This window comes from Podarcis pityusensis, assembly GCF_964106645.2.
Source record: "Podarcis pityusensis genome assembly, chromosome: 12".
Classification (NCBI taxonomy): Eukaryota; Metazoa; Chordata; class Lepidosauria; order Squamata; family Lacertidae; genus Podarcis; species Podarcis pityusensis.
The window spans coordinates 1472598-1493396 of record NC_138037.1 but is presented as its reverse complement, the minus strand read 5'-3'; the positions used below and the strand labels follow the sequence as shown (position 1 = coordinate 1493396).

General features: G+C 46.0%; 1 protein-coding gene across 5 annotated transcripts; it reads right to left on the bottom strand.

Moving 5' to 3' along the window:
- Positions 1 to 4307: 4307 nt before the first annotated feature.
- On the bottom strand, positions 4308 to 20139 carry LOC308459782 (neoverrucotoxin subunit beta-like). 5 transcript variants are annotated; one of them, XM_080975461.1, is made up of 3 exons: positions 18852 to 19094; positions 10128 to 10265; positions 4308 to 6644 (listed from the first exon to the last, which is right to left on the bottom strand). In XM_080975461.1, exons 1-3 carry the CDS (start codon positions 19027 to 19029, stop codon positions 4639 to 4641), a joined length of 2322 nt encoding a protein of 773 aa, XP_080831587.1. In that variant the 5' UTR covers positions 19030 to 19094; the 3' UTR covers positions 4308 to 4638. The 5 variants fall into 5 exon arrangements, with proteins under 5 accessions (XP_080831587.1, XP_080831588.1, XP_080831589.1 ...); XM_080975462.1 differs by lacking the exon at positions 18852 to 19094 and adding an exon at positions 19112 to 20139 and having other exon boundaries at positions 4309 to 6644; XM_080975463.1 differs by lacking the exon at positions 18852 to 19094 and adding an exon at positions 14285 to 15746 and having other exon boundaries at positions 4309 to 6644.
- Between the last annotated feature and the right edge of the window lie 660 nt (positions 20140 to 20799).

Here is a 20799-nt window from a genome sequence, read left to right as displayed (position 1 = left end):
GCAGGTGCTGAGATGATTTACAGCCACAAGTCAAGCGGGAATCGAGCCCCCCTTCCTGAGTTTGTGCTCACTATCAAGTCTCAGGAGATCTGGGACAGGTGTATAAAGGAAAAAACGGCTTGCAGCTGCATGAACGCTGCAAGCTCAGACTGGGTTGCAGCTGCTGCGCTGGACTGAGTCTCGCTCCCTGTTTTGCAGAGCTAACGGCCGGCCATTGGGCTTCCTGCTCCATTTCTAGGGGCTGTCGCTGGTCCCGTATTTTGGCCAGGAAGGACACCCCTCCCCAGAGAGGCTTTTGGAACTGCAGTCTGCCAGGGAAGGTCCTGAGGGAGCCCAAATACATGGAGAAGTCAAACAGGAGGAGGAGAATTACAGCAGTGCCCCTACCCTTAACCCAAATTGGCAGGAATGAGAGTGGCCAGTCCCTCACCTCTTTTTATTAATGCCCCCAGACACCCCTCACTTCATCTCCTTTCAAAAGCCAGACCAGGCAAAGCAGGAAGGGTTTTATTTTCTCACACAAATAACCACGTTGCACCTTTCCTTCCTTCCCCATCTATGCAGCCATCCCCCAGCTGCTGCCCAGCCCAGTGCCAGCTTCCTCAGAGCAACCATCCTTGCAAAACTGCAAAGAAGGATGAGCCAGGAAAATGCCAGCAAGGCAGGGCGAGGAAGTCTCAGAGGTGGCATCGCTCAGTTTCCCCGCGCTCAGCCGGGCTAAGCTTGGTCTGAAAGCCACCTCCCTGTTTTCCTTTAGAAGCAGAGTAGGGCCTTGAGCAAGGGCAAGCACAACTCCTTTCTCAGGGCAGCAACAAGCTGACTGGGGTTAGGGACTGCCAAGCTGCAGCCGTCCCCATGTTGCTAGCCCCCACCCTGGTTTCCAACCCCCCTGAACTGCCAGGTGTAGGAAGCCTGGCTCTTTCACCCTCCCTTTCGAATGATTCAGCACTTGGTGACTCCTTGCCCCAGAGCATGTACAGAGTAACACCCAGATTGGCTGATCACATACCCTCCAAAGTGTCCCTATTTTCTTTTCTCTCTCTTTTGTAAAAATTCATTTTTATTCAATTTTTCCGCTTTCACAATCCAATCAAATCACATTAAATATTCCAAATTATACATATACATATCAAATAATCCAAATATTCTGCCAAATTATAAATTTTTTAATAGGACTTCCCATGCTTCAAGTTCGGAGGGCTCTGATATCTCTACTGCTTTTCATAGTCATTTCCGATGGTTCTTCTAATTCTTTCTGTTGTTAGCCTTCTTTTTTTCACGGCCTTTGAGTTGTTCCCACAAGCGAGTTGAAGCAAGCAATGATATGTTTCTGTGTGGATTTTATGTCTATGATTCCCCTCTATATGTTTGCAGCATCTCAGCCGCCATCTTCACTCAGTTCCAATGAAATCAAGTCTAAGCGTCTGCTCATTATTTTTCCCAGACCGGTTGCATCAAACATTAGCCTTTCCAGGGCAGGTTTACGAAATCAAACTGGAAATACAAATATAATGACATATTAAAGCCTCCCCTCCCCCTATGGCTATTTGTAATTCTGCAGCTCAGTCTTGACTTCCATCATGGCGGATTTCCAAATTAAAAGTGTGACACAACTCCTACACAAATTCTAGGAAACCGTCCAAAGTTTTTTAACATCTCTCCAGCAGCTAATGAGATCCTGCTTCTGTCCAGTATCAACAAATTGGAGAATCTTTTATCCTCTTCCAAGCAAATAAAAAATCAAAAGCCTTAATTATATAATATTGTTATTTCCACACAGTTTATAGTTTTTTAGAGCCATATTTATGTCAACAAATACAAAACTTTCCAGGCTCGCTTGGTTAATGTAAACGGTACTTCGGGGGGGGATTTGCCGGATATTATATTGAAGCAAAGTACAATAGTAAGAGAGGCTTAAACCCCCCCTCCTTTCCGTTCCATTCCAACATACCAACTTAGATGTTAATCCTTCTTCCACTCAGTCTTTTTTTTTTTTTTTTTTTTTGGCACCTCAGTGGCTGGCTTAATTGGCAGAGTAATTGCTCCCTCCTCGCTCGAAGCATGTCCAAAACTTAATCCAATTTTTCATCTTAATAAATGGAACTTGATTCGCTCGCCGAGACAGCGTCGAGGAGAGCCAGACTCTCTTGGGGCTTTCCATCCACTGCCCCCAGCCCCTCCTTCCTTATGAAATTGGGGCTGGTTTGTTGGGTATCTGCGGATTATCATCCGCAGCTACTATCTGCGGATTACGGCTGATTACTCCCATCTCAGCCATCTTCCGTGGCGCCTCAAGCGGAAGTCGAAGTGTCCCTATTTTCCAGGGACTGTCCCAGTTTCTGATTTGATTCCGAAATGTCCTGCTTGTCCTCAATAGGACATCCCTATTTTCATCGGAGAAATGTTGGAGGGGGTGGGAGTAGGAAAACACTTCTTCTGAATCGGAACAAATGGCAGAAAATCCCATTCAGCTGTAAACCCATGGGTTTTCCGGGGGGTGGGGGCAGCAGGGCAAACAAAGGTTTGGATAAGTCCTACATCTTACATAAATCATTGGTAACCTCCAATATATGAACCTATACATCATATTATGGTGAGCATACTTCTCCCCTCCCCATTTTTTATTCTCACTACAACCCCATGAAGTAGACTTTGCTGGGGGAGAAAGAGGGAGAGATTCTTCAGGGAGATTCACGAGGTTTGAACTGGGGTCTCCCCAGTCTTAGCTTGGGACTCCAATCCCACACTTGGGGGCCTCATTACTGCATGTCTGGGTTGGTTGGTTGGTTGGTTGGTTGGTTGTGGGTGCTTTTTAAAGAAGATTACAGACAAGTACCATAAGTGAAAGGTATAATCACCAGTAGTGCAGAACAAGAAGTGTGGTTCACCTGATTTACAAGCTATCCAGAAACATACATCTATAACTGAACACATCAGAGACACCGGAGTACCAATAATAAAACGCTCTATATTACATCATGGAAAAAAATTACACCAATTAAATGTTACTTATCCCAAATTTCTTGAGAGACTTGTGGAAGGGACAAAAGTAGATTTTCCTTTTTTTTTTTTATGTATTCAAGAAAATACCACCAAACGGAGACAAAAGCGATTGCCTTTGTTTTGACTTTCAAAAAACGAATGTGCCGCTAGGTTTTTCATGTAATGCGATGGTTCATATATTATCCACCATAATGAGGTGTTAATTTCAGACAGTGTTTTCCATCTTTGGGCAATCGACAGTCCTGCAGCAATAAGAAAGTAATTCAACAAATCTTTTGATTTTGCATTTTTATTCTCTGCTAATAGTAATAATAATAATAACAACACCAACTTGGGCAAGAACAACATTTTCTTTTGGGATCTTATTTATTTCACCAAAAACCCTCTGTCAAAACTGCTGCACCACTGTGCAGTTCCACCAAAGGTGGTGGTAGGTGCCCTTCACGCCACAATTCCTCCAGCCATCCAGAGATGCACTCGAGGACATTGCTGTGTTTGTGTTGAAGGTACTCGATTATCTCTTTAGACCAGGCTTCCTCAAACTCTGCCCTCCAGATGTTTTGAGACTACAATCCCCATCATCCCTGACCACTGGTCCTAGCTAGGGATCATGGGAGTTGTAGGCCAAAAACATCTGGAGGGCTGAGTTTGAGGAAGCCTGCTTTAGACCTTCTGCATTCCCCATTCTGCCCCAGGGGCTTCAACATTTTGGGCACGTTCTTAATACAGTCCAAGGAAGCAGATTCTCCCCCACCTTATCCTATTGCTCAACATCCTCTTCATGCTCAGGGTTGATCCAAACATCCTCTGGTCCCTTTGCTTTCCCTTGGGGAAAACCGCTCTTTAGAGCTCTGTTGGAACAAACAGCAATCTGGGTTTTCTACAGATTGATGTTTGCTCCGATCTAGAGCTAAAGAATGGGTTTTCCCTGGGAAAGGAGGGGGGCAGGGGGGAAACTGCTTGGACCCATGCTTTCTTGGCATGGGACAAGTGTGGACAATCCCTCATGTAGTTTGAAGGGGTCCTGAGGGTCATCTAGTCCAACCCCCTGCAATGATAGATATAGATAGATAGATAGATAGATAGATAGATAGATAGATAGATGGTAGATAGATAGATGGTAGATAGATAGATATAGATGATAGATAGATAGATGATAGATGATAGATAGATAGATAGATAGATAGATAGATAGATAGATGATAGATAGATAGATGATAGATAGATAGATAGATAGATAGATAGATAGATAGATATAGATAGATATAGATAGATATCTTTATTGTCATTGTCCCATGCAGAACAATGAAATTATAAAACTACATAAAACTACTACAAAACTACATAAAACATTCAAAACCCCCTAAAAACTCTAAAACCCCATTTTAAAATACACTATACTATAGAGACCAGGAATCTCAACTAAAGCATCCTGGTCAGATGCCCATCCAGCCTCAGCTTGGAGACCTCCAAGGACGGAGAGTCCACCACCTTCCACCACTTTGACTGCCTTGACATCTTGGGCTATCCATCAATGCATATAACAGCGTAACTTTCCTACTACATCAGGAAAGGATGGCATGCCCTGGAGGAAGGCTGCACAAGGGGGATCTCCCACCCAAAGATGGGTCCCATCTAAAACTCCCCTTGGACGAGCTCCTCACTGGGCTTGCTCTCAAACCCGTCTCTGTAAACTGCAATGACCCGAACAGCGGTCACCTTCTTCAGAGAACGTTTGGGGAGCCAACAGCTCTCAACTTTCTCTCCTGTTCTCCGCTCTTCCCATGTGTCGTCTGCGCTTCTCCTGAGCTGCACCTTGTACTCTTTTATCACGATGCCGGCTGCAACGAAGCTGGGGCTGCCCCACGTGACCTGGAGTCGTCTGCTGAAGCAGGAACTTCTAGGCCTCAGGGCTGGTTTCCCTGGGGGGCTTGAATGGCAGGTGGTCACCACTCTGCTCACATCACTGAACGGACTGAGGCCTGTTTTGGTCTCTACAGCATATCTAAATTCATATTTTGTTTCTGGCTCCAGTCCTGTGACCCAGAACTTTTCCTGACTGCCTTTTACATGTGCAAACACCCATTTTTCCTCCCCCAGAACTCTGTGCTGGATATAATATCCCGAGATCACCCCTTTCTCATACTCTGCCGGCTTAAATGTCAGCTGGTACCGGTCCCAGGAGACAGCATCCGCCAGCAGAGGGCGAGGTTTAGAGAAAAGGTCTAATTTGGTTCCTTCCAGAGACCCACTTTGGTATCGGATGATCACGGCACCTGGATCACTCTTATCGGCCTGTGAGGTCACCACAAACTGAGCCTCCTCAGGCAGAGAAAACAGAGAGTATTCTGCAAAGACCATGGCTGCCTTCTGGACTCTCTTTAATAGGTCTTCGTCCTCAAACCACGGAGCAAAGCTCTTGTCTCCTGCAGAAGTCTCTGGCTTGAGTTCGGATACTTGATCCAAGGCTGCGTTTAACTTCTCCAAGTAGGGCTCCTTCGCTTGCAATGAGGTGAACGTAAATGCAAGGACGATGTCAAATTTGTGATCGAGCACCCTCTTCACCACGTCATCCTGGGAGGATACCTTCCCCTTTGACAAGCCCAGGAAGAAGTTGACGTAATAGATCTCTCGGAATTTCAGATCCAGGAATTTGTGGAGCCACTGGCTTCTGAACGCCGACTGCTGGTGCTTCCTCACAGTGTCCCCCAAAGCACCTTCTTGCGCTGCTCCAGCACGAATAGCAGGCAAGAGCCCTGCCACCTGCTTCTGCAAAGCCCGCCTGTACTGCCAGCACAGATCTTGGAACTGCAGGATTTTCTTCTGGATTTCTGGGAAGACGGTGGCAGTTGGCTCCTTCAGGAGGTCGTTGCACCTCCTGTTGACTTCCCCCAGCTGCTCCAGAGCTTCCTCGACGTCAGAGATCAGCTTAGAGCTGACCTGACGCACGAGCCTTGCAGCCTTGGGCTCCAGCCTGTTCAGTGGGTACAGCCAGACCTTCACAGGCACTGCCTTCTCCCCTTGGTCACCCAGCATTTTGGGGAGGCTGGAATAGACTTTCAAGGCTTCCTCGTAGCTGGTTGGGTTGCTTTCTAGCGCAATGTCCCCATGGAAGGTACAGCTGAATTTTTCAACCACAGCCTCTTCCTCACCTTTCAGCTTGGTCTCTGCCTCTCCTTGGCAAACCAGAGGAACTTTGGCCACCATCACATGGAGTTCGGCTTGAATATCTTGGACACTCTCGGAGGAAGAAGACATTTGGTCAAACACAAAGAAGGCGTGGGCTCCATACAGGATGCCAACGACCACGTGGGTGCTCAGCCCTTCGCTGAAGACCTCTGGGTAAGTGATATGTTGCAGCCCCATATGGTGCATGGTCAGCTGCTCAAAATGTGTGGTGGCCGAGTACTGGAGGGTTATTCGGGCCTGGCGTGTGGACTTCCGGGCATCCAAGAGAAATTTGGCTGATCCGTCCACCTTGACCAGCCCTGCCAAGAAACTGGCCTTCAACGATCCTGAGACATTCAGTGCACGGGTTTTGTGTAAGATCATGTCGTATTCAACGACTTGCGTTGCGGTGTTGGGCTGTGGCCGCGCATCAATGTTCTCCTTCAGCACCCCTGGATCCCACAAAGTGATGCCTGCAATTGAACAGAGACGCAGCAAGAGGTCAGTGCAATGGGATGTGGAATTGCATGTGAAATATTGTATGCTCTGTTATGCGCAATCCCTTCGCCAATGTGTATGCAGACAGTTCTATTGCGGTTGCAAAAGAATATGACAATCCACATCTTCCTAGGTTTGGCTACTGGGAGACAATAAAGACTTATGCAACATAAGAACATCAGAAGAGCATCTGCTGGATCAGGCCAAAGGGGCCCATCTAGTCCAGGATCCTGTCCTCACGGTGGCTGACCAGATGCTAGATTTCGCTACGTGCTACCATCACTGATGGCAAGTGAAGTCCAATGGAGAGTGAGGGCAGTGTGATGTAAACGAGCATAAGAGTCCAGCTGGACCCTTCTAGTCCAGGATGCTGTTCTCACAGTACTGCCTCCATCTGTGATAACCGTCATGGCTAATAGCCATCCAGAGCCCTCTCCAGCTGTTTGGGTGCACAGCTCTCGTCAGCCCCAGCCAGTACAGCTGTATGATGCTGTGGGGCGGCTGGGAGTCACTGCCGGGTGAAAGGACGGAAAGCAATATAATAATAATTTATTATTTATACCCCGCCCATCTGGCTGAGTTTCCCCAGCCACTCTGGGTGGCTTCCAATCAAGTGTTAAAAAACAATACAGTGGGTTCCTGTTTCCTGCGGTGGAAAATGGCGGATTCCACACGATCGGACTTCAGCCTTTCCGATAATTCAGGGCTGATATGGGGGTAATTAGCCCTGGCAGCCTCCCCAAGGCAGGGGCGGACTGTCTCGCGGTTTGCCCCAGATTGCCGATGTGGCAGACGGCAGGGGCACTGGGTCACAGAGCAAGGGACGGACTGACACTCCTGCGATGCCACCCCATAGCCGGACGCATCTGTTTGGGGAAATATAAAGATTTGAAAAACAAACAGACACACTCTGAACTGACGAAGCTGGGGGGAAACCTGCAGAATGTACAGTCTCTGGTGCAAAAGATCAAACTTCAAAGAGATCCTCATCATGATGTTTGGATTCTGGAGGGGCTCGGTAAGTTTTTTCTTCTTCCTCTACCATTAACAATCCGTATTGCATGCCAAGCCTCATTAAGAACCTAAATTGCTCTTCAAAAAGTGAGTACAGATGGACTTTCATATATAATTGGGACTTATCCGCAGCTGCTTTTCTTCTAAGATTTGAAATGCCTGTTAAAGACGAAAACAAAAGAACAAAGAACAAAAATGGCGTCTACCCACTATGCATTTATGGAATATCTGAAATACTTCCCTGATTAAGAGAAACAGGAGCTAACTGATGGTTGGTTATAAAGACTGGAAACAATATTATATATACAACTGTTTGCAAAAATAAGTTTTTTATTATGAGCGACAGAGAGGGCTAAATGGATGTTTGGCAGCCCCCCTCTAGGGCCCGGAGAGGGGACTGGGAGGATTCCAAAGGCCAATTGTTAACTGTCTGATATATGGCTACATTGCAAACAGTCTGCTCAAGAATAAATCAACAAGGAGTTTCAGAAGGAGGTTTCTCTCTGTTTCTTTCATAACACCTGGACGGGAAAGATTAACGATTTGGGAGGTGCCAAAATAACAATTCTCAAAGAGCTGGACAGAACTCTGAATTTGGATGCAATTAAATGAAGCCGTGCGATATACGGACAATATACAATATACGGACAAATCTGCACTCCATAGGGGGGGAAAGTATCTGTTTTCTGACATGAATGAGGATCGCAGAACCAGAGTCAAAACATGGAGGAAAAGATCGGATATGGAATTATGAAAAACATTGATGATGATGAGAGGCAGGACTATGATGTTGAAAGCGCTTCGGAATTCAGACCGTGGGAAGCCAAAACGAAAATTATTACAATTTGGAAGACAATTGGACTTTTTTTATTTTAGTTTTTTATTTTCTTTGGATTTGATTTGATATGTTAATTAGATGTTTTAATTGGAAAATTAATAAACGCTTTAAAAAAAAAAGTGTTAAAAACAATACAGCATTAAATATTCAAAACTTCCCTAAACAGGGCTGCCTTCAGATGTCTTTTAAAGAGAAGATAGCTGCTTATTTCCTTCACATCTGAAGGGAGGGCGTTCCACAGGGCAGGTGCCACTACCGAGAAGGCCCTCTGCCTGGTTCCCTGTAACCTCACTTCTCGCAGTGAGGGAACTGCCAGAAGGCCCTCAGTGTCCGGGCTGAACGATGGGAGTGGAGATGCTCCTTCAGGTATACAGGACCGAGGCTGTTTAGGGCTTTAAAGGTCAGCACCAACACTTTGAATTGTGCTCGGAAACGTACTGGGAGCCAATGCAGATCTCTCAGGACCAGTGTTATGTGGTCCCGGCGGCAAAATCAGTGACTGCACCCCTGATCTCTTCCCTGCCTTCCTGCACTTGAGGCTGAAAAGCAGAGGCTTCTGTTGAGGAGGAGGAAGAAAACTTTAGAGGAAGTGGAGAACAGGTTTGTGTCCGTTTGCATTTCTTGGTACAGAAAGTATTGATCTGATGTGTAGAGATCTTTCCTATTCTAATTAGTTCAAGGGGATATGGGAAGTTTCTCTGTGTGAAACAAACAAGCAGAAGGTTCATGATGTTTGGGTAATTCCTTCAGAGAAGCAGTCCTGTTATCTCTTTCTGTCACGGTCATGCTGACTATACAGTGGTACCTCAGGTTAAGAACTTAATTCGTTCTGGAGGTCCGTTCTTAACCTGAAACTGTTTTTAACCTGAGGTACCGCTTTAGCTAATGGGGCCTCCCGCTGCCGCCGCTGTGCGATTTCTGTTCTCATCCTGAAGCAAAGTTCTTACCCCACGTTACTATTTCTGGGTTAGCAGAGTCTGTAACCTGAAGCATCTGTAATCTGAAGCGTCTGTTACCCGAGGTACCACTGTAATCATAAGGCCAGAAGGAGCCTAGGTTTCACTCTTTTCTGCTCTTCCTTCTGGTGTGGTGTTCTGTATGTAGTGTTAAGTTTTAATCTTATTATGTTATTGTAAGTTTAAGTTAAGTCTGCTGCAACTGGACTTCTTACGGGCAGTGCCAATCCTGAATGGATTTGTGACCATTTCGCTCAGTTGCCTTCAGTAACAGTAAAGGTCTGCTGGATGAAGTATTCATCGCCTCTGGTCTATTTTTGGGGAATCCTGCAACGTGTTTAAGTTTTTACTCTGCTAATTATACATTGGAGTTCTGATCCGGATCAATAAGAGTAGAATTCCATGACAGTTTTGGCGCCTTCCAGAAAGTGGCATCACCACAACATCACAAACTGGAGCTGAAATGTTGATGGCCAAATAAAATCCCAAGACTCTCCGGCCACCACCTTTGAGGCCTTCTTAGAGGGTTTGAGAGGAAAGAGGGTTGCCACCCCCCACCACTACCCAGCCCCCATAATGGCTCATGGTGGTTTGCCAGAAAATCTCCTTCTCTCTGGGCACTGGGAGAGGCAGAGGGATCGTCCATTTACCTGGGATGAGGTTGTCCCTTCGGCAGTCGTAGAGCATCCCCAGCTGGAACGGGCGGCCGAGAGCTGCCATCTCAATCACCTGCTCTTCTTCAGCCATTGCGTCACCCGGGTTGCTGCCTGGGCCCAGGGGTGGCTTTTCTGCAAGAGATGGGACAGGAAAAGAATGGCAGGAGGTGAAAGTTCTAAAGAAGCACAAGAGGAAAAGGTGGAGAAACCGAGTCCTCCTGGGAAGACTACCTAGCCATTCCTCTGACTCTTTCCCTCCATTACGTTGACCAAAAGTGGTTGAGGATTTTCCAGCTTCCAAGATTCACCTGGCTTTGCCCCTGATAGATCTGTGCTTTGCGGGACTTCTGGGTTGGCGCCTCCAGGCAATGGTGGGGTTCCTCCGATCGGGAGGAATTTGCTCCGCGGATATTAGGGTCTGACCGCCACGGCGAAGGCAGAGACCCACTGAAATCACAGGTGGGAGAAGCCTGTGAACTTGGGATTCGGCTGGCACCCTTTGCGCCTCCCCTACTCGCGGGGAAACCCTGATTTGGGGATCCGGAGCGAAGTGGGGTGAGTGGCGCAGTGCTTCGAATTGACTGCTTCTTTCACAGAGTGAAGCCGCATCGCTGTTGCCGGAGAGCGCTGACTTTTTCCTGTGGACAATTGGATTTTAAACAACTAGCCGTGAGTAGAACGGAAAATTAGATCCTAAAATTCATTAATTTGGCATCGAAACGGGAAGGTTCTAAACAGGAAGTCCGCCTTCCTTTTTTGTAAACAGATTGAAGCAAAGAAGTTGCAAGTTAAAGCCTTGGAAAGTTTATTTTTGTAAAGGATTAAATCTCCATTGGTTAAAACTATTAAACCCCCCTTGGAAGCAGGAGAAGAGGGGGGGGGGATTTGGACCTAGTGAGCCTGCAGGAGAGAGTGAAAAACCAAATTACCACTGCTCCGAACCTGGAAACGGGCTGCCAGAAAGAGTGACTTTTTTGACAGCTAGCAATAAGAGAAATATATTGTTTCCATTGTACTCATCTGCGTTTAAAAAGTAGGAAAAGAAACTATCTTTATAGTTTAAACTATGTTTGAAAGGATTGATACAAGTGGAGACTGTTTCCCTCTAGAGGGAGTTTTTGAAACTGTTACAAGAGTGGAGCTGGGGTTTTTCCAGTTGCAAGATAAAAACTGTGTGAAATAGAGATTGACCTTGGACTTTAAGAATGTTGACAAAGGAGCCTTAGTGACTGTATTATGTAAGATAAGCTATTCGTTGGAACAGCTCCACAAGAAGACGGACGCTATGAATATCAAACTTGAGAACTTGGGACAAAAAGTGACTAATTTGGAACAAAAAGTGACCATTAATACAGAAATTGTTCAGGATTTGACACAGGAACCTACCTTGACAGGACAAACTGGGGAGAAGACGAAGGAGAATGTTGGTGTTGTTAAACCTAAAATAATACAAGTGGAAGCCCCAGTTTTACAGAGGCAAACTAAGGACTATAAGTGGAGGCCTTTTATGAATGAATATAGAAAAAGTCAGAATTTGAAGATTGGAGCCCTGTTTGGATTGAAGAAGGAAGGTTGGATAGACTCTTTCATGCAGAGATTAACTGACCTTTGGGTCCTGAATCTGGGTCAGGAGGTGATTGGAGTTGTGGGCGCCTTTGGATCTGGAGGAGCCTTGAAACATGATTTGAGATATTGTATGGACACTGGTTTTTGCTGTGGAGAGTTGGTTGGTCTGTCGAGAGGGAATGGGGGCATGGTTGGGTCGCCCCCCCCCAAGACCTGCGCTTCAGCACCCTCAGCATCAAAGAATATGAAGAAAAACTGCAGAAGGGACTTGGAAAAGATTTAAGAGCCTCGGACAGAAGATCTCCAGGTTGATGAACTATATGGAATGGACGGAAATGACTGGCAGAATCCGAGACCAGGGAGAAGAGATGGTGGTAGAAGATTGGGAAAGTTTAAAGTTTATATATAGAAATATTGTAAATTTAATGAGTGTTAGAAAATTGTTGGAATGAAATTTTATGGCTTTAGCAGAAATTTTATAAGGATTAGGTATAAATAAGTATTTCAGTATTAATGGAAAATAAGGTACAAAATATGTTAAGATATTCATAATGATAAAAATAGAGAAAGATGGAAAGGAATTGCTGAAACAAGTAATAGAAGTGGAATACAAAAAGGGAGGTGAGAGGAGGTCGATGAAATAAGGGAATGAAAGATAGAGTAATGAAATGGTATGATATATGTTTTTAAATTGTTGTTCTTTTGCTTTGTTTAGTTTAGTGTGTTAAGGTTGTGTTTTGTATTGTGTATTGTGTATTGTATTGTATTGTATTTTCTTTCTCTTTTTTTTCCTTCTCTGCTCTATTTTGTCTTTTTCTTTCGCCTATTTTCTTCTTTCTTCTTTTCTTGTAAGTTTTAAAAGCAATAAAGATTATTAAAAAAAAAAAAGATCTGTGCTTTGCGCCGCAGAGGAGCTAAAAGCCTAGCATACTCCCTCTTCCATGTGACAGCCCTTGAGATATTTGAAGATGGCTGTCACGCCTCCTCTCAGTCTCCTCTTTTCTCCATTGTGCCTTATTCCAAAAAGAAACAGGAGTTTGTCAGTTTGCATCTCTTGGTGCAGAAAGTATTGATTTGATGTGTAGAGATCTTTCCTATTCTACTTAATTCAAGAGGGTTCTGGGAGCTTCTCTGTGTTAAAGAAACAAGCAGAAGGTTCATGATGTTTGGGTTATTTCTTCCGAGAAGCTGAGTACAGCCGGCTTAAAATGGTTCTCTTATCTCTTCTGTCACGGTCATGCTGACTATAATAATAGGCCAGAAGGAGCCTGGGTCTCACTTTCTCTTTCTGTCTCTTTTCCTTCTGGCGTGGTCTTCTGTACATAGTATGCTTAGTGTTAAGGTTTTAGTCTTATTATAAGTTATTGTAAGTTTAAGTGGATTTCTGATGGGCAGGGCCAATCCTGAATGTATTGGATTTGTGACCATGATGCTCATTTGCCTTCAGTAGCAGTGACTCAAGGGCATCCTGATCAAATTTGCAGATGACACCAAACTGGGAGGGGTGGCTAACACCCCAGAGGACAGGATCACACTTCAAAACGACCTTGACAGATTAGAGAACTGGGCCAAAACAAACAAGATGAATTTTAACAGGGAGAAATGTAAAGTATTGCACTTGGGCAAAAAAAATGAGAGGCACAAATACAAGATGGGGGACACCTGGCTTGAGAGCAGTACATGTGAAAAGGATCTAGGAGTCTTGGTTGACCACAAACTTGACATGAGCCAACAGTGTGACGCGGCAGCTAAAAAAGCCAATGCAATTCTGGGCTGCATCAATAGGAGTATAGCATCTAGATCAAGGGAAGTAATAGTGCCACTCTATTCTGCTCTGGTCAGACCTCACCTGGAGTACTGTGTCCAGTTCTGGGCACCACAGTTCAAGAAGGACACTGACAAACTGGAACGTGTCCAGAGGAGGGCAACCAAAATGGTCAAAGGCCTGGAAACGATGCCTTATGAGGAACGGCTAAGGGAGCTGGGCATGTTTAGCCTGGAGAAGAGGAGGTTAAGGGGTGATATGATAGCCATGTTCAAATATATAAAAGGATGTCACATAGAGGAGGGAGAAAGGTTGTTTTCTGCTGCTCCAGAGAAGCGGACACGGAGCAATGGATCCAAACTACAAGAAAGAAGATTCCACCTAAACATTAGGAAGAACTTCCTGACAGTAAGAGCTGTTTGACAGTGGAATTTGCTGCCAAGGAGTGTGGTGGAGTCTCCTTCTTTGGAGGTCTTTAAGCAGAGGCTTGACAACCATATGTCAGGAGTGCTCTGATGGTGTTTCCTGCTTGGCAGGGGGTTGGACTCGATGGCCCTTGTGGTCTCTTCCAACTCTATGATTCTATGATTCTATGATTCTAAGCTCTGCTGGGTGAAGTATTCATTGCCTCTGGTCTATTCTTACTCCGCTAAGTATACATTGGAGTTCTGATCTGGGTCAATATTGAGTAGAATTTCATGACAGAGTTCTGGGCAAGTGCCTGGAACCCCTGGAATCTCACACCGCTTGGAGACTGGCGTGCAAAACTATCTTCCTATTTAAATTGCCCTTTATTCATTCATAAGGACTGCGGTCTTACTGAGGGTCACATGCAGAGGGTCCTAGATTCAATTCACGGCATTGCTGGGGGGGGCTGCAACCCCAGGAAGCTTCTGCCAGTCCACCCTGCACTCTGCTGAGCTCGATGGAGCAACTCAGTGCATAGCAGGTTCCTGGTGAGGGACTGGTTGGTCTCCTCTGGATGGGGGGAGCAGTGGGATCTCACTTCCTCTTAAGAAGCAGGTCCTCCCGGATAAACCCAGCACTGCCGATGGAGTCTGAGGGGGCATCAGAGGGCCTTTTTTATCTGCTTGCACTGCTGTGCCAACTGCACCCTTCCTGGAAGAGAGAGGGATCTGGCCCCTGCAGGCAGGCATGCTGGCCAGATTAGATCAGCAAGGCGTTCTCTGCAGAACGCTGCCTTTGGAAACGGTCCAGAACGCAGTAGAACCCCATGTTGTTATCAGAGTCATTTTGCTAGCGGAGTTTTTAGACTGGTCGACATTAAAAGCCCAACAAGGAAACACGTCATATAAAAGCAAAGTTTTGATAGCTCAAGGATGGAAACATCAAGATCTGCCGACTATCGAGGAATGGCAAACAAAGATGGTAGAGTACGCAGAATTAGCCAGGCTGACCAGACGAATCTGTGAGCAGGACGACCAGATGTTCCAAAAAGACTGGAAGAAATTTATAACTTACCTTGAGAAACACTGTTTACATATAAGAACACTGGCAGGTCTGAGAGAAACCTTACAACATATAAATGATGGAGCATTCTATGTGAGATTATAGAAAGAACTATGTATAGCTATGAACAGTATGCTGATATAAATCAACATGTAAATATTATAGTGTGGAAACAAGAAAACCAGAAGAGGGGTAGAGGGAAGTGGTAAACCTGAGAGTTTTAGGTTCCCAATATTGTAAGAATGGATACATATATAATATGAAAATCAATAAAAACAATGGCAAAAAAATAAATAAAAGCAATCTCCCATAATGAAAACATTCCCGTGGTCGCAACGCTGCCTGCAGCTGGGTGCGGGGAATTAACCATCCTAAACTGGGATTGCCCAAAGGAACGGAAAACCCCCCAGTCGTAGGTGGCTGTCTTGAGTTGTACCCTCCAACATTTCTCCAGTGAAAATAGGGATGTCCTAAGGAAAATCGTTAAGCAGTATCTGAACCGAGAACTCCCAGAAGTGCAAGCTGGATTTAGAAGAGGCAGAGGAACCAGAGACCAAATTGCAAACATGCGCTGGATTATGGAGAAAGCTAGAGAGTTCCAGAAAGACATCTACTTCTGCTTCATTGACTATGCAAAAGCCTTTGACTGTGTCGACCACAGCAAACTATGGCAAGTTCTTAAAGAAATGGGAGTGCCTGATCTGTCTCCTGAGAAATCTCTATGTGGGACAAGAAGCTACAGTTAGAACTGGATATGGAACAACTGATTGGTTCAAAATTGGGAAAGGAGTACGGCAAGGCTGTATATTGTCCCCCTGCTTATTTAACTTATATGCAGAATTCATCATGCAAAAGGCTGGGCTGGATGAATCCCAAGCGGGAATTAAGAGTACGGCAAGGCTGTATATTGTCCCCCTGCTTATTTAACTTATATGCAGAATTCATCATGCGAAAGGCTGGGCTGGGTGAATCCCAAGCCGGAATTAAGATTGCCGGAAGAAATATCAACAACCTCAGATATGCAGATGACACAACCTTGATGGCAGAAAGTGAGGAGGAATTAAAGAACCTTTGAATGAGGGTGAAAGAGGAGAGCGCAAAATATGGTCTGAAGCTCAACATCAAAAAAACGAAGATCATGGCCACTGGGCCCATCACCTCCTGGCAAATAGAAGGGGAAGAAATGGAGGCAGTGAGAAATTTTACTTTCTTGGGCTCCATGATCACTGCAGATGGTGACAGCAGTCACGAAATTAAAAGACGCCTGCTCCTTGGGAGAAAAGCAATGACAAACCTAAACAGCATCTTAAAAAGCAGAGATATCACCTTGCCAACAAAGGTCCTTATAGTTAAAGCTATGGTTTTCCCAGTAGTGATGTATGGAAGTAAGAACTGGACCATAAAGAAGGCTGATCACTGAAGAATTGATGCTTTTGAATTATGGTGCTGGAGGAGACACTTGAGAGTCCCATGGACTGCAAGAAGATCAAACCTATCCATTCTTAAGGAAATCAGCCCTGAGTGCTCACTGGAAGGACAGATCCTGAAGCTGAGGCTCCAAGACTTTGGCCACCTCATGAGAAGAGAAGACTCCCTGGAAAAGACCCTGATGCTGGGAAAGATGGAGGGCACAAGGAGAAGGGGACGACAGAGGATGAGATGGCGGACAGTGTTCTTGAAGCTACCAGCATGAGTTTGACCAAACTGCAGGAGGCAGTGGAGGACAGAAGTGCCTGGCATGCTCTGGTCCAGGGGGTCACGAAGAGTAGGACACGACTAAACAACAACAAAAGGAAAATTGGGACCTTCCAGGTCAAATCAGTAACTGGGATGGCTTCTGTAAATCTGAGACTGTCCCTGGCAAATAGGGGCACTGGGAGGGTCTGCTGCCTTATACGTTAGGTGTCACCACACTGAAGGAAGTTCCTAATCTGTGCAACTGACTGAGGTGCTGTGAGAGCCGTCTTCAAATATCTGAAGGGCCTCACATGGAAAATGGAGCTGGCTTGTTTTCTGCTGCTCCAGAGGGTAGGACTCGAACCCATGGATCCAAATTGCAAAAAAAGGAGATTCCGACTAAACGTTGGGAGTAACTTTCTGACTGTGAGAGTGTAACTCGGATGTGGCAGACTCTCCTCCCTTGCAGGTTTTTAAGCAGAGGTTGGGTGGCTGGTTAGGGATCCTTGAGCTGCGATTCTTGCATTGCAAAGGGTTGGACTAGATGGCCCTTGGGGGTCCCTTACCTCTCTACCATTCTACCATTCTGTGTGTCCAGTGCCACCGGCAGGTCCTCAGCAGTAGCCCACAGTATTTTAATATTTTGTTGGAAGCTGCCCAGAGTGGCTGGGGAAGCCCAGCCAGATGGGCAGGGTATAAATAAATTATTATTATTATTATTATTATTATTATTATTATTATTATTATTATTGTGTCTCTGAGGTTACCTCGTCCCAAGCTGTAGAGGACTTGCTGAGAGATCGAGGGAACTCGACCCGTCACGCTCCCATTGTCCCTCTCCCAAATAGAGGTCCTGTCCCAGGGCTGATTTGAGGTCTGGATTATCGGCTTCATCCCTGCAGGGCCTGCAGCCCAGGACTCCTTCAAGGGAGTTTTAGGGATCAGACCTTGTCAAGAAACAGTGGGTGCAAGGTGGGCTTCCTTAAGGGCAGGCAGGCGGTTCCTCCTCCAAGGAGGTCACGCAGGCAGGTGTGTTTGTCTTTCGCCTTTCCTCGCAGGAGCTCAAGGTGCCCTGCATGACCCCACCCTCCATATTATCCGCATGAGACCCCTGTGAGGTAGGCTAGTCTGGGAGTTGGCCCCAGGGTCTCCCCCCCCCCCCCAGCTGCAACTTGGCGGAATTTAGTTCCGGTTCCTCTCCAGTGGAGAGAGCAAAGGAGAGATTCATCTCTTTATCTAGAAAAATAGCCCTGGCTGGCCCCAAGATCACCAGGGATCTTCATGGCCAAGTGGGTCTCTCGGAACCCTGGTCTCTCCCAGGTCCTCTTCCAACACGCTAACCACTAGGCCACCGTGTTTCCTCTGACCACAGGTATGCTGACAGCAGCCTGGACCCAGCCAGCCACACACACAGGATCCCTGCCTAACTTGAAGAAGCCAAGCGGGGTCAAGGGTCGAGAGAGGATGGGGTCAGCCACAACACTTGAAGGATCCTGTTTATGCTTATTCCTGCGTCGCAGGGAGTTGGACTAGATGACCCTTGATGCCCCCATCCACCTCTATGATTCTATGTCATCAGCAGGAACAGCTGAAACAGACCCTGCAAAGGCAGGGCAGTGAATGAGATACCCCAGCTGGACGTGTGAATTCTCAACGTAATCCAGCCCTGGATGAGCCCTGCTCCCTCTTTAACCTCGTAAATAAATGTGTTCATGGCGGTGTCAGAAAAACTGACGCCTCTGTGGATTGGACCAAAATTCAATCTAGTTCCAACAATTATTTCTGCCAGCAACCAGCCAAAAGGACTTAATATATTTACAGCATTTACGTGCCACTTCTCAGTTAAAACAGGCAAAGCTGTTTCCAATAAAAACCCTTCGGATCTAACAGGCTGTAAAAACAGCTCAGTGGCCCACATGGAGGCGAGGAGCCGCGTACAGTGGGCGCTCGGGTTGCGAACGTGATCCATGCGGGAGGCACATTCGCAACCCACAGCGTTCACAACCTGCAGCACAGCGTCTGCACATGCGCAAAGTGCGATTTAGCGTTTCTGCGCATGTGCAACCGCCAAAACCTGGAAGTAACCTGTTTTTTCAGGTTACGGATGCGCTGAAACCTGGAAGTACCGGAATGGGTTACATCCGGGTTTTGGCACATCTGTAACCCAAAAAAACGCAACCTGAAGTGCCTGTAACCAGAGATATGACTGTATAATCAAAGAGTTTAGCAAAAAAACCAACCCCAGACTACTACATGAGATGCATCTCGGAGACCCGCCAAGGGGACACGAAGCCCAGAGCCCCCTCCTGTTGTTCCTCTCCCAGCAGCAAGAGGTAGACTTCCTCTGAACCTGGAGGTCCCAATGTTCCTAGATCCAGATAGGTCCGTTCTAGAGTAGGTGTGGGTCCAGGACTTCATGGTAGTCGCAGCTCCTTCCTGCCCTCTCTGAACTGCGCCCAGTCTCCATCCTTGAATGCCATTCCCCACAGATGCTTCTTACCTGGGAATTCCACACCTGGGCCTTGCCTTCTGCGTCCGAGATCCAAAACAAAAATATATACACCCCACAGCTAGCACTGGGTGAGGCAGGGCCCACGAGGAGCCGGACCCCACAAATTTAATCCGTTGCCATGAAGTGGACTGCGCCCCAACGTTGCAGCCACAGATCCGAGCCCTGCCAGACTCCCAAGCCGCTTCACCTACAAAAGTGCAAGTTTGCCCCTTGAGATACGTTGTGTGTTCCACCCTGATAAGGCCTGTGCTCAGCCTCACAAGCAATGGGTGGGGGCCCTGCCTGGGAGGTGGCACAGCTTGTTTCTCCTTGGCCTTCTGGCGCACGGCAAGGCATCCTCTGAAGGCCCTCCACGAATCTGCCTAAATCTCCAGGTTTAAATCTCCTAAATCCTCCATGAATCTGCCTAAATCCCCTACGGCAGGGAGTTCCAGGGTTTAACTATGTGCTGCATGAAGGTTTTTCTCTTCTTTTCTCTGCCCTTTCCAGCTTCCAAAAAGACACATACCAGAAATGGGTTTTCCCAACATCCAAATTAACCCACCTTGTGACAATATTGCATTTATTCATTGAGCGCCTTTCCGATAGGGAACCTCAAGGCAAAGCACATGGGAATTTCTCAGTGGGTCTCCCATCCAGGGACTGACCAGGGAACAGGGTGAGGGGGGTCACCATTCACCCCACCGGGAAATCACCAAATGAAAGTTCGAAAGAATATTGGAGGTTAGATACTCAGGAACAGATTTTAGATGAAGATTGGGAAAGAATCTTTCGACAACCACCCTTTGTTGCGACCTCTAGGATAATCCAGGAACAGGGGTTGAAGCTGGTACAAAAATGGTATTATACACCGGTAAGGTTATCATATTACAAAATCTGGAAGTAAGAATTGCTGGAGGAAATGTAGAGTAATGGGAACGTCCAGTCATATGTGGTGGGACTGTCTGTTAGTTAATGAATTTTGGAAACAGATTCGTAGAGAAATATCGGGAATTGTGGGAAGGAACGTGGAAATAACTAAATTAATGGTTCTTATTACCGTGAGTAGTACCGAGTTAAAAAAAGAGGAATGCAAATGGGTAATACTGATGGTAATTGCAGCCAGACAGGTTATAGCCAGTAATTGGAAAAATGCAGAAGAACTAGGGGTGCACCAATGGAGGAAAAAACTGAATATTATTATAATTTTAGAATACCTAACTGTGAAGATACATAGAATGAAAGGGTTTAAGGTCAGTGAGAAAGAGGAGGATTGGTTTGAGAAGATATTGAATTATTTGAGTAGGTTTGAACAATTTGGGGCAATTAAAATGTTAAAAGTTAAATAAACCTTGTGGAAGGAGGAGCGTTAAGGTATATAGAAGTGTAGATATGGTTAATTTGAATATGTTATTATTGAATATGTATATTATTGAATATTGTATACCTAATGTATCAGCCGCCTGGGGGGTTTCACTGTTTCCGTTTTGGTGGTTGGTAAAAAAAACAAAAACAAAACACACCATTCACCCCACAGGTGAAAGCAACCGCGGTTGGCAGGTGCCACCAACCGGGAGCTGCAAACCTCGTTTCCTTGGCCTGTGCAACCTGAAATCAAAACTGTTACTAGCAGATAAGAGACCTGCCCTTCACTGACCAGCTTGGGTTCAAAAGAAAATAAAACATCAGGCAGCTGG